Raw genomic sequence first — 13,112 nt, 5'->3', positions numbered from 1 at the left:
ACGTACTTGCTGTGTTCTTCCCTATCCACCAGCTCCTCTCCTGAATCCAGGACTGGGTTTACCTCTTCTTGCTGCAATACCAATAAATGCAGTTGCTGCTGCTGCTAAGTCACTTCAGTTGTGTCCGACTCTGTGTGACCCCATAGACGGCAGCGCACCAGGCTCCCCCGTCCCTGGGATTCTCCAGGCAAGAACACTGGAGTGGGTAATAAATGCAGTAAGCGCTCAATTAATGTCTACTAAGCTGTACTCAGACCTCCTTGAAAAGCTTGGCCTCCATCCCACAGTTGTTTTGGTCCACTCTAAAGCACAAAGAATGAGACAACAGATATTTGGCAACCCACTCAAGGAAAGGACATACTCACCAATCACTAGGTTCTCCAAGCTGGATCCCTGCAATGGGGTAGACTTTCTGAGAGGTGCACACCTGGAACATGCTCCTTTGGCTCCCTGAACTTTCCCTAAGTTTATTACAGAATAATTTAAAATAGTAACAAGTGGGAAGACATACAAACCCAACAATAGGGGAATGACTTAATAGAATAGAATAGTAAATAGCCACTAAAATTCATCTTTGCAAAGAGGATTTGAGGACATGGAGAAAGAACCATGCTATAATATTAAGTGAATGAAACAAAATATAAAAGGATGCATAGAGATCTCAAGTACACAAAATAGTAAACACCAGCAACTGGAAGGGAATAATGCTAATTATTAGATGCAATTATCTTTGCGTAGGTGGATTATATGCAGTTTTCTCATGTTTCTCTACAATTTTTTTTCTAAAATGAATATTACTTTAAATAAATCAGAAAAGCCAATAATATTTGTAACTCATCCCTTGGTTATTATTTAATTTTATTAATATGACTACATGAGAAACAACCACAGGAAGACTATTTCTGAACCTGTAAAACTTTTATTTAAAAAAGACACTGTCCCTCCGAGTCTTTTAAACAAACATGAGTAATCTAATCTAACAAGGTTTACTTGTTAACCTTGACTGCCAAGAAGCTCAGCACTAAAACTTAATTCACAAAAATGCAATAGTCATCTCAGCCCAGGTTCTGGGTTCAATAATGCCCATTTTTCTATGTGGTTTCTGACGCTTCCTCTTATCTGTATTTTCTGTTGTTTTGCTTGTGTTTTTATATATTCAAATGTTCCTTGGAATACATAAAGAAGTATTTCCTGAAGTGATTTGAAGTACACCAAAGAAGAGAGGTCCTAGCAGAGATTCTGCTGGGATGCTTCATTTGTACAAACACATGGCACTGGGTGGGGCTTTGAATCCTTTATTGCTATTCTAATTACAGCAGAGGGGCAACTGAATAAGTGTGTGGGGGAGGCTCCTTTATGGAGACAGGCTGGTCCCAGTGATCAGATTAACCCATGTCTTGCTAATCTCCATCTCTTGTAAGGCTGTGTGGACAGAGGTCCATCCTGGCTGCCCATAGTTTCTGGCCATTGACTGAGAGCAAACGATAGCAAAGTCTGCCACAATGTGCTCACCACATCCATCCTGTGTTCAAGTCGATAGACATCAAGTGACACAGTCAACAAGTGACTAAAGAGTACATTCAATCCATAAAGACATCCTATTTGAATAAAATAGGGTCCAAACGCTCTAAGACGAGCCCCAAACACCCTTCAGGTTTTATTGCAATTACTCAGCCTGATCCTTTACTTTGGCTTTAGAAAGAAAGTCCCTCTACTCTATAAAGATGGGCCACTTGAAAAACTTAAGTATTCCATCACCTGGGTGTTCTCCCTACTGTGACACCTCATGGCAGGAGATAACATATTTATCTGATTCTAAGCCAAGATTCTTTTTTTCTGGTGATAACTTCACTGACTCTTCATGAGATGAGGAAAAACAAATAAGCAAACTTAACATTTTAGTGGTGACCATTTTACCAAATCTAAAGTTGCAGTGTCTTACTTGTGAATCTAGGACAGAGGAAAGGGAAAGCAAGAAAGGAAAGGAAGGCAGGAAACATTTATTGAGCGCTTACAGCATGCCAGAGGACTGGCCGCTGTGCTGCCAGCTCAAGGCATTTTCCATTCCGGCCAGTTATCTCCCTTAAGCGTCACAATACCATCCAACGGAGTACGTATAACAGTCCCAGGTTTTCAGAAGTGGAAATCTAGGCTTACAGAGATTAAATCCCTTGCTCAAGGTCACCCACGGGGAAGATGCTAGGTTTCTGACCAGACTCAGGTCAGAGCCATCCCAAAGCCCATGCCCTGTGCCCCTTCAAATGGCTAGAAATGCCTCTGCTCGCATGAGGCTGAGATTACCCTCTGCCCTCCTTCCCTCGAGCTCAAGTGCCTTCTGACTGTCTCATCCTCTTGACTTTAGGCCCCCTCTCACTCAGAAAGTCATCAAGACACACTTGAAAATACAATATAAAAGCATCAACCCACGTCCTGAAATTGAGCACCCTTCCCTTTGCTGCCACTAACAAGTTAATATGAAGTCTCTTTCAGGGAAGCTTTCTGAATGGAATAAATTGGTGAAAACATGATGCAGCTGACAATATTTGGTGATGATGCAAACAGGGCTGCCCTGTCCATAAATGGTTTTGTCTCCAAAGAACCCGCTCTCCTGTGTCCTTTTCAAAAAAAAAAAAAAAAAAAAGATTGAGCAACAGAGAAACAGTACCCAGAAGACATGGCTCGGTATAATTGCATTGCCCTCTCTGTTTATGTGTGTCGGACAAGTACCCCCAGAGAACTTGAAATGTTCTGGAGAAGACAGGAATGTCATTCAGAGATGATTCCACAGGGGCTGGCTCTGCACAGCTCCCAGCTTACATCCTCCCAGGGCAAAGGAAGCCTCTCCGCTTGCAGCAACCTCCGGGCACCACCACCAACTGCCACCCGTTCCTTCACCTTTTATTTACATCGCAGAGCAGACTGGTTCATCCGTGAAGGGGGGAGGCGGGAAATAAGATGCAATCCAGATTCCTGCTTTTTCCGGGGACCCAAAAGCGGCGGGGGGCGGGGGTCACACAGAGAAGGAAGTGGAGCCTAGGGTGCCCCATCAGCGTGGCACGACGACCCTCCCCTCCCCTTCTACACCAGGACTCGAGCAGAAGTGCCCAGGGAGCCCCAGGAAGCCGGGTCAATTAAGCCCATTGCCTTGGCCCGGCTTGGCGCGGTGGAAGAGGCGCCAACCGAGCGTTCTGCACAGGAAATCACTGCCCCCTTCAGGCCGCGTCTCAGCCGCTGTGGCCGGAGCGTAGGAGCTCGCTCAGTCTGGAAAAACTCGCAAACCCGACCTCAAGCGGCCAGCGATTGCTCCTCTGAGCCCCCTCGGCGCACCCTAGTTCTCGGGCCGGCGGAGATGTGCGCTGTTGCTACAGCTGGAATGCAAGCTGAGGGTGTAAGGAGGGGGCTTAGGAAGGAAATCTCTCGGCTCTTCTGCTCCCCTCAGAGAAAGAGGCCGGGAAGACAAGCCGACTTGCGCTCCAAGTCCGTGCTTCAAGTCTGCGCCCCGGGAAACTGCGCCGGCAGCCGCCCGGCCACCAGCAGCGGCGCGGCCGCACACTCGCGCGTCCGGGGCGAGACCTGCTCGGGACACTCTGAGCAACTAACCGGAAGGGGTCTCCTCAGGAAACCGCTAGGGCCACAGGCAGGGCCAGGCACCTGCAGGCAGCAAGCACTGCTGCAGAGCCGGCGGCCCCACACCGGCCGGACCGGTGCGGGTTCCAAGCTGCTGGCGCGCACCAGGCGCCCAGCCCTGATGCGCGCTCCAGCCCCTGGGTCCCCGAGCCCTCTGGACCTCAAAAGCTCAGCTCGGCTTTTCTGAGGCCCGCGAGCAGGCCCGTGGCCTCTCCAGCCCTTGATGGCCCAGTTTATGGTCATTGCGCCTGTTCTTCCCACCTAGCACTCCACAGCCCCACCAGCGGGACTTGGGCAGGGGTGACCACTGCAGGCCTTTCGGCAGGTTCAGTTACCACCTCTTTCTCTGGGCAAAGGAGACCCTAGTTTTCTATCCCACATCCCACAAGCATACACACAGACACAATCCCAGAGGGGAAAGATGCTCAGCAAATCTTGGCACCAGCTGTGCGAGCCAAGCCCGGCGGGACCCAGAGGGTAAGCACTGAGCCCCAGCCTGAGGTGCCCTCGGCAGCCTCAATGAAGGCTCTGCCCAAGGGCCGAAGCTTGCTTCTGTCCAACACGTCCTGCCCCATTCCCCCCACAGCCCCGACGGCGCGGGCAGCCGGACACTCACCTCGGTGTCGTAGAGTCGCAGGTCGAGGAAGTAGGGGCGCAGGAGCGACTCGTTGCGGATCTGCTCGATGGCCAGTTCCACCGCGGGGAGCACGCCGCGCCCGATACTGCCCTTGGCCACCTCCTTGGTGAGCGGCATGAGGCCCATGATGGAGAGCGGCGGGCTGCTGGGCGGCGGCCGGGGGGCACCCCGCGCCCAGCCCCAGGCCCCGGGCGCGAGCGGCAGCAGCAGCGGCAGCAGCAGGAGCAGCAGCAGGCGCGCGGGCGGCGGTGGCGGCGGCGGCGGCGGCGGCCCGGGCTGCCCGGAGCTAGGCGGGGAAGCCATGCCGCGCCGCGGGCTGCGGGCGCCGGCTCACTCGGCCCGCATGGCCTGGCCCGGCCCGCCGCCCCGCGCCAAGATCTCCCCGCGGCGCCCGCGCAATGGCGCCGATCCCCGCTCCGGCTCGGGCTCAGGCTCCGGCTAGGCACAGAACGGCCGCGGCGGCAGCGACAGCGGCAGCGGCGGCGCCCGTGACGGATCAATCACGCCGGGAAGGGGTGGGAGCGAGCAGAGTGCGGGAGGCGGGGAGCAAGCGAGCAAACGCGAAGAGGGGGGCCGGCGTCTCCGCGCGCGCCTCTCTCCGGCGCGGCCGCCCCGAACCAGGCCGCCTCCGCCCGCCCCCGTGCGCGCTCTGAGCTGCTCTCCCGCCGCGAGCCGTTCGGCAGCAGCCCCTGGAGCCCGGCCGGGGGAGGGCGAGCTGCAGGAAACGCGGGAGGCGAAGGCGAGGCTGCTCCGCGGCGGCTCGGGCCGCCTCCGGGGACCCGGACGAGCCGTGCGCACCGGGGGAGGGGAGGCGCTGGCGCTGCGGCGGCCGCGGGGAAGGCCGCCTTCCCAGCACACGCACACCCGCGCCCCCGGCCCTCCGCCGCGCTGGCTGCCCCGCGACCGCCTGGACCTGAGCTCTGGGGGACAGCGGCTGAAGGAACGAGCAAGGCGTGCTGGCACACGCAGTGGCCACGGTCGCTTCGCCGAGCGCTTCCTGTAGCACCTGCACGATGATTTGGGACTGCCTCTCGGAGGTCTGGCTGGGAAGGTCTGGTCTGCGAGCGCGCCACAGAGGCGTCCTAGAGGCACCTGCAGCCTACACTCCCCTGCTCTACGCTGGTGTCTGGGGGGCCATGACTGAGCCCGAAGGAGCGGCCAAAAATACCGCCGGCGGTTGAATGCCCTTTGGTGCTGAGGTTTCTGGCCTTTAAGGTGTGGCTGAAAGCCCCCTTCTTCCGTCTAGTCTGAGCTTTCCTTTGCCAACCTCAGGAGCCTGGAGTCTTCGCCTTGCGTGTGCGATCGCCCCCTCCAGGCGTTTGACCTCCCCCATGTCCCCATTCCCAAAGGGGGCTCCGCCCTGGAATTCTCCCACCCTTGCCTGTCCAGGTCGGAGTACTATCCTCAGGCCACAGTGGATCCAAGCTCCCCTTGACCTGGCCCTCTGTCTGACAGGTCGCGCCAGCTGCAATGGCTAACCTTAATTAGCAGTCCTGTAATCTGACCTAGAGCCTCGGGTCCTTGTACCTCTCCAAGCTTGAACAATAGGAATCATGGTCATTAAAATATAAAATCCCAAGAGGTGATCAATAAGGGGGGCAACATCATTTCAGAAAACCTTGAACCAACCATTTGTGGGCAATACCGACGACCTTGAAACAAGGTTGAGAACTTAACCTTCACTGAACACTTGCTACATTTATGAAACCGTCACAACTGCCCTAGGAACCAAGAACTTTGATATCATCCTCACTTTACAGACCCATACTTTGGGAGGTTTCATAGCGTGTTGAAGTACAAAGAACTACTGAGAGAGCATTGGAACCCAGAGCCAGCAGGAGCTCTATACATCAGTGCAGTGAAGTCAGGACCAGAAACATGCTCCCCTGTGGGAAGGGAACTGCCCTGACTGAATTGTTTTGGACCTTGCTTTCCTTGGGCATGTTGGACCACATGCTGTCCACAGACTTGATCTTCTGGAGTGAGGCAGGGGCAGCCTTGAATCACAGGCTAGGTTATTACCAGGAGTCATGAAGATGGAGAGGAGAAGCTGAGCCCAACTCCTGGAGAGTAACTTGGACAGCTCTAGGGAAACTGGGCCAAATTCTTCCTATCCAACTCCTCTTTCTAGGCTTCTGCAGACACGACCTCCCAAGCTCTACTTAGCCTTTCCCAGCTGGGGGGTTTGAAAGGGGCAGAGCCCCCTTGAGCATCTCCACCAAAAAAGGTGGTCCAGAGGACAATGTAATCCTCAAGATATCTGTGATGTGATCTTGACATCACAGATAGCCCCTAGTCATAGGCTTCCAGCAGCTACCATTCCTCAACTTCTAAGCTCAGGTTTCCGAATGAGCATTTTCATTTTTTTCCCTTAGTCATTTATGTTTTCCTTGTAAGCCATGCCAATATGGAGTATCTGCTGACACCTACATCTGGGAATAAGTTGAAAGCTGGAACAACTTTGCTTGACATTTACTAAGTGATTGAAGGCCCCGCCTGGCAACTACCTTTCCGCCTCTCTGTCTCCATTTATGAGGTGACCTGACCTCTAGACACCAGGGATCAGCCCTGACCCAAGGAACTCCAGTCTTACTCTCCATCAGTCTGGCTCCAGACCAAGCTGTGAGCTCATACCCCACTTCTGATGTCAGGGCATCTCTCTGGTTCCCAGATCCTGCTCTGGCCTGTGTTCCAGTCTGGGTAACTGGATCACTGGCATGCTTCCTTGGGTCTGAGTTCCAACCTTGGTCACCAGTTTCAACTCCGTGTTCTTCTAGAGCTTGAGTTCAGCCCTCTTGCTTTATAATAATCATTCATTCCTTCAATCAATGTTTTGTAGTGTCTACTATGTGCTGGGCAGTGTCCTAGAAGCTGAGGATACAGAAATAAACAAGCCAAACTAAAATCCCTGCACTTAAATAGATTCACAGACATAGAGAAGGGACTTGTGGACACAGTGGGGGAAGAAAGTGGAATGAATTGATAGAGTAGCGCTGACATATACACACTGTTGTTGTTTTTGTTGCTTACCAAGTCGTGTCTGACTCTTTGCAACCCCATGGACTGTAGCCCACCAGGCTTCTCTGTCCATGGGATTTCCTACGCAGCGTTATTGGATTGCATTGCCACTTCCTCCTCCAGGGGATATTCCCAACCCAGGGACTGAATTTGCATCTCCTGCATCTTCTGCATTGGTAGTCAGGTTCTTTACTGCTGAGCCTCTGGAGAATGGGCATATATACACCACCATGTATAAAACAGATAGTTCGTTGGAAGTTGCTATATAACACAGGGAGCTCAGTTTGGTGCCCTGTGATGTTCTAGAGGGGTGGGATGAGGGTGGGAGGGAGGCTCAAGTGGGAGTGGGTATATGTATATTTATAGTTGATTCACATTGTTGTGCAGCAGAAGCCAACACAACATTGTAAAGCAATTATTCTCCAGCAAAAATAAAATAAAATCCCTGCCTTCATAAAATTGACATTCTAGTGGAGAAAGAGAGACAATAAACAGAAAGAAGAAGATATTTTAGTTTCCCAGTTTATGAAAAGTTCTATGGAGAACAATAAATTGAGAAAGAGGATTGAAACTGACAGGGTGGGGCTGCAATTAGAAATAGGGAGGTCATGGAAGGAGACGCTGAGATGACTTTTCAGCAAAGACGTCATGGAGGTAAATAAGACAGACATGCAAATAGTGTTCCAGGTGGAGGAACAGCAAGGGCAGAGGCTCCAAGACAGAAGTGTGCCTGGCATGTTCAAGGAACTGCCAGGAAGCCAGTGGAGCTGGAGTGGAGTAAGCAAGGGGAAAAGCATAGTACCCAAGGTCAAAGGCAAGTGAGATCAGGTAGCATCTGGGCATTGTGAGAACTCTGGTTTGCACATGATGAAGTAGGGAACAACCAGAAGGAACTGGTGCATCAGCAATGTGATTTGATCTGTCCAGTGAAGGGAAGCTGGTAGGGGGAAGAGAGGAGGCAGGAAGACCAGTGAGGAGGCTATTGCGATAAGCTACATATGGTAGCAAGAACCAGGCTACAAGCAGAGGAACTGGTGAGAAGTTGCAAGGTTAATAATCATTCATATTGTTAATGAGAATAAAATGCACAAGAAACACAATAGAGACTTTAGAAAGCAATATGCTCAGGGTCACATCCTTAGAAAGTGATAAAACATGAATGTCAGTCCAGGTCTGTATGGTTTCAATACTCATCTTCCTCCCCAAATCCTGCCTCCTAGAGCAATCCTTTCTCCCACGCCCTCTTCCTACACAAATGAACCAGAAGCTAGTCTCCAAACTTGAGTTTAGAGGTTGGGGCTGTGTTGAAAGAGGATCAGTTCAGTTCAGTTCAGTCCAGTCGCTCAGTCGTGTCTGACGCTTTGCCACCCCATGAACCGCAGCACGCCAGGCCTTCCTGTCCATCACCAACTCCCGGAGTTCACCCAAACCCATGTCCATTGAGTCGGTGATGCCATCCAACCATCTCATCCTCTGTTGTCCCCTTCTCCTCCTGCCTTCAATCTTTCCCAGCATCAGGGTCTTTTCCAATGAGTCAACTCTTCACATCAGGTGGCCAAAGTATTGGAGTTTCACCTTCAACATCAGTCCTTCCAATGAATACCCAGGACTGATCTTCTTTAGGATGGACTGGCTGGATCTCCTTGCAGTCCAAGGGACTCTCAAGAGTCTTCTCCAATACCACACTTCAAAAGCATCAATTCTTTGGTGCTCAGCTTTCTTTTTTTTTCTTTCCTGCTTTTTCTTTTTTTTAAATATAGATTTATTTATTTTAATTGGAGGCTAATTACTTTACAATATTGTATTGGTTTTGCCATACATCAACATGAATCTGCCACGGTGTACACGTGTTCCCCATCCTGAACCCCCTCCCACCTCCCTCCCCGTACCATCCCTCTGGGTCATCCCAGTGCACCAGCCCCAAGCATCCTGTATCATGCATGGCACTCAGCTTTCTTCACAGTCCAACTCTCACATCCATACATGACCACTGGAAAAACCATAGCCTTAACTAGATGGACCTTTGCTGGCAAAGTAATGTCTCTGCTTTTCAATATACTGTCTAGGTTGGTCATAACTTTCCTTCCAAGGAGTAAGCATCTTTTAATTTCATTGATGCAATCACCATCTGCAGTGATTTTGGAGCCCCAAAATATAAAGTCAGCCACTGTTTCCCATCTATTTGCCATGAAGTGATGGGCCCAGATGCCATGATCTTCATTTTCTGAATGTTGAGTTTTAAGCCAACTTTTTCACTCTCCTCTTTCACTTTCATCAAGAGGCTCTTTAGTTCTTCTTCGCTTTCTGCCATAAGGGTGGTATCATCTGCATATCTGAGGTTATTGATATTTCTCCCAGCAATCTTGATTCCAGCTTGTGCTTCATCCAGCCCAGCATTTCTCATGATGTACTCTGCATATAAGTTAAATAAGTAGGGTGACAATATACAGCCTTGACGTACTCCTTTTCCTGTTTGGAACCATGCTATTGTTCCATGTCCAGTTCTAACAGTTGCTTCCTGATCTGCATACAGATTTCTCAAGAGGCAGGTCAGGTGGCCTGGTATTCCCATCTCTTTCAGAATTTTCCACAGTTTATTCTGATCCACACAGTCAAAGGCTTTGGCATAGTCAATAAAGCAGAAATAGATGTTTTTCTGGAACTCTCTTGCTTTTTCGATGATCCAGTGGATGTTGGCAATTTGATCTCTGGTTCCTCTGCCTTTTCTAAAACCATCTTGAACATCTGGAAGTTCACGGTTCACATATTGTGAAGCCTGACTTGGAGAATTTTGAGCATTACTTTACTAGTGTGTGAGATGAGTGCCATTGTGTGGTAGTTTGAGCATTCTTTGGCATTGCCTTCCTTTGGGATTGAAATAAAAACTGACTTTTTCCAGTCCTGTGGCCATTGCTGAGTTTTCCAAATTTGCTGACATACTGAGTGCAGCACTTTCACAGCATCATCTTTTAGGATTTGAAATAGCTCAACTGGTTCCATCACCTCTAGTAGCTTTGTTTGTAGTGATGCTTCCTAAGGCCCACTTGAAAGAGGATACCTGTTCCCTTTCTGGGGATTTGAGGGGACCGTGCATAGTCCATTGGTGTCCGCTAACACTGCATCCCTTTGAGCAGGACCCTGACAACGGGAGGCTAACCAGGCCTCCCCTGCTGTCCGTCCTCCTTCCACATTGGGCTGGATAGCCCTCGCCACTCTGGTGCCAGTTGCTCACATCTCCATTGCCACAGCTGCCTTCTCCTGGGAAGTGGGTCTAGTTTCCAATACCCTGTTCTCAGTCTGCCTGTCAGTCATGCCTGCCTCTGTTCTAACTCCCAGCAACAGGGAGGTCTTCTTTTAAGCTTTCTTTAAAAACAAAACAAAAAAAAACCTTTTAAATATCTCCCATGTATATTTCATACTCATGTTTACTTTACATTGAAATGTTTCTTTCAATCAAGTAGCTCAGCTGTTTTTGTAAGTACATTGTTTGTTTTCATTTCCATCTTTTAAATGGATAAGTTGTGAATGATGGGTCCAAAAACTATTAGCTGAATGAATCTAAGTTGCTTTTCTTTCTTCACAAGGCATGTTTTTTATACCATAAAATTGGGTTTCAGGCATCAAATGTGGTCTGGTGACACAGTTCGAGTAATAATAATAGCTACCATTTATTAAACGCCTACCTATTCTGTGCCAGACACCTTGGTATGCATCATCTTAATCTTCATGACTGCCTGAAAAATAGGTGTTAGGATCCCAGTTTTGCAAATTATGAGACTGTGGTCCAGATGGATTAAATGACATGCCTGATGATACTCAGCAGAGGCAGCAACAGGGCCCAGACCCAATCTGTCTGACCCCAGACTCCTACATTTGACTCTCCTCCACATGCCTCTCCTTGGAGATGCCCTTATAGGACTTATAGGAGGAAAGAGTCTTTCAAAAGTAAAGAATGCTACTGATGGTCAACATGAGAAAGAGGTAAGATGATTTGGCCAGGATCCCCCACTGAAGGAGAGATGAAGCTGGTTCTCCTTTATCAAGGGAAAGAGTCTGGCCTGGAGACAGTCTGGCTAAACCTTTCAGGAGTCAGTGCCAAACCTGGGATGGGGGCTGGAGGAGGAGGGCGGGGGGGACCAGCAGGACCTGCTCTTCGTACAGTCTGAGAACAGTAGGAGGATGGGGGTGTCACCATGCTCCATGTCGGCTGGACAGGTCCTAAGCGTGGATAGGCAGGAATTTAGCTCATAACTGAGAGGTCTCCAGAAGGACACCTCCTCCCATTTAGAGGTTTCAAAAATATTAAGATCCCTTACAAAGAGGATCAGAGATGGACAAGAGGCACAGTTTAGGAACAGAGCCTTAGACAGGGAAGCATCCTATCAAGTGTCTGGTCCAACCATTCACCAAACCTTAGGGGTAATGGCGAGTTTTGGAGTCAGGCTGACCAATTATTAGTGGTACAATTCTGGGAAGTTACTCACCTTCCTGAACTTCAGTTTTCTCACCTCTAAAGAGGGAATAAATTATTCCTCTTTCACATCAAGGTTGTTGTAAGGATTAAATAATAAAAACAGCTAATATATATTGAGTACTCACATATGCAGGGGACTCTTCCAAGAACTTCACGTATAATTATCTTCCTCATTAAGTAAGATGATGCACAGTACTAGTCACTTATTAGGCAAACTAATAATAATATTAATAGTAATAATAATACCATCGAAGATGGCAAGAGCAATGCCTCGTGAGGCTCCCACTCCATTATTTCATTGATGGGATTTTTGTACATTATTTCTTAAGCTCCAGCTATAGCCTTCCCACAGCATTCATTTTGGGTCCCAGCTTGCTGCTGGAGTCCATGGTGCTCCCTCTCACCCATGGTGGCCCCTGAGCAAAGACAGTTCACCTTGGTACCTCCTCATTCCCTTCCAAATTAAGTCTTCCAAGAGAAATATGCCCAGATTCCTCAGTCTTCCCTGGCCACCAATCTGTCCATGGCTCTCTTCAAAAATGATATCTAGAGGGACCACTCTGCTGGTCCAGGGCCTAAGACCCTGGGCTCCCAGTGTAGGAGGCCTAGGTTCGATCGCTAGTCAGGGAAATACATCACACATGCCACAACTAAGCCAAATAAATAATTTTAAAAATATGTATTTCAGGGCCATCCCTCTGTGCTCAGGACTCTGGACTACTGTCCCTGCTGTCTTCACAGTCCAGAGTCACTTTTACTTGGCTAAGGCCATATCACCCCTTTGGATCCCAGGAAGCCTGTGGCTTCCCAAGAGCCCTAGGTTGGTTTTCTGTGTTGTTATGTTATTTCAAATGAACATAAAACAGGATCTCTCTGATCCTGTTTATCAGCAGTTTAACTCAGGGACTTATGAATAGGTTTGAAACATTCCATGCATGATTATGTCCCACTGTTCCAGCCTATTGAGGGTATTCTGCATCTTAGAACTGTTCTCTTTCAGGACTTCCCTGGTGGTCCTGTGGTTAAGATGCCTCACTTCCACTGCAAGTTCAACCCCTGGTGGGGGAAACTAAGATTCCACATGCATGTGGGATCAGCCAAAAACATAGGTTAAAAAAAAAAAAGAACTGTTTTCTTTCATAGTCATCATTTCTCCCAGTTAGTGCCATCACGGTTGGACAATCTGATTTTCTTCTTTAACCTGAAGCATTGGTCAAAACGGTAAATAGAAGAATGATAATGATAGAGCTCATGCTCTATCCTACCCACACTGGGGGCCATCTGCCCTACCTAGCCTTGTGACCAAACCCACTGAAAACTCCTTCGATTTCCAAATTCTGCAGCCAGTGTTTCACC

General features: G+C 49.3%; 1 protein-coding gene across 1 annotated transcript in view; it reads right to left on the bottom strand.

The window, feature by feature from the left end:
- Window positions 1–5,262, bottom strand: part of GABBR2 (gamma-aminobutyric acid type B receptor subunit 2) — a 370,642-nt gene extending 365,380 nt beyond the window's left edge. The window contains exon 1 of the mRNA XM_069576091.1: window positions 4,244–5,262. Coding sequence (XP_069432192.1) covers window positions 4,244–4,567 — 324 coding nt within the window. The 5' untranslated portion in view covers window positions 4,568–5,262. The remainder of the gene's footprint in view (window positions 1–4,243) is intronic.
- Between the last annotated feature and the right edge of the window lie 7,850 nt (window positions 5,263–13,112).

Source organism: Ovis canadensis, chromosome 2 (genome assembly GCF_042477335.2).
Source record: "Ovis canadensis isolate MfBH-ARS-UI-01 breed Bighorn chromosome 2, ARS-UI_OviCan_v2, whole genome shotgun sequence".
Classification (NCBI taxonomy): domain Eukaryota; kingdom Metazoa; phylum Chordata; class Mammalia; order Artiodactyla; family Bovidae; genus Ovis; species Ovis canadensis.
Note: the sequence above shows the minus strand (reverse complement) of the source record. Positions and strands in the feature narration are given on the sequence as shown.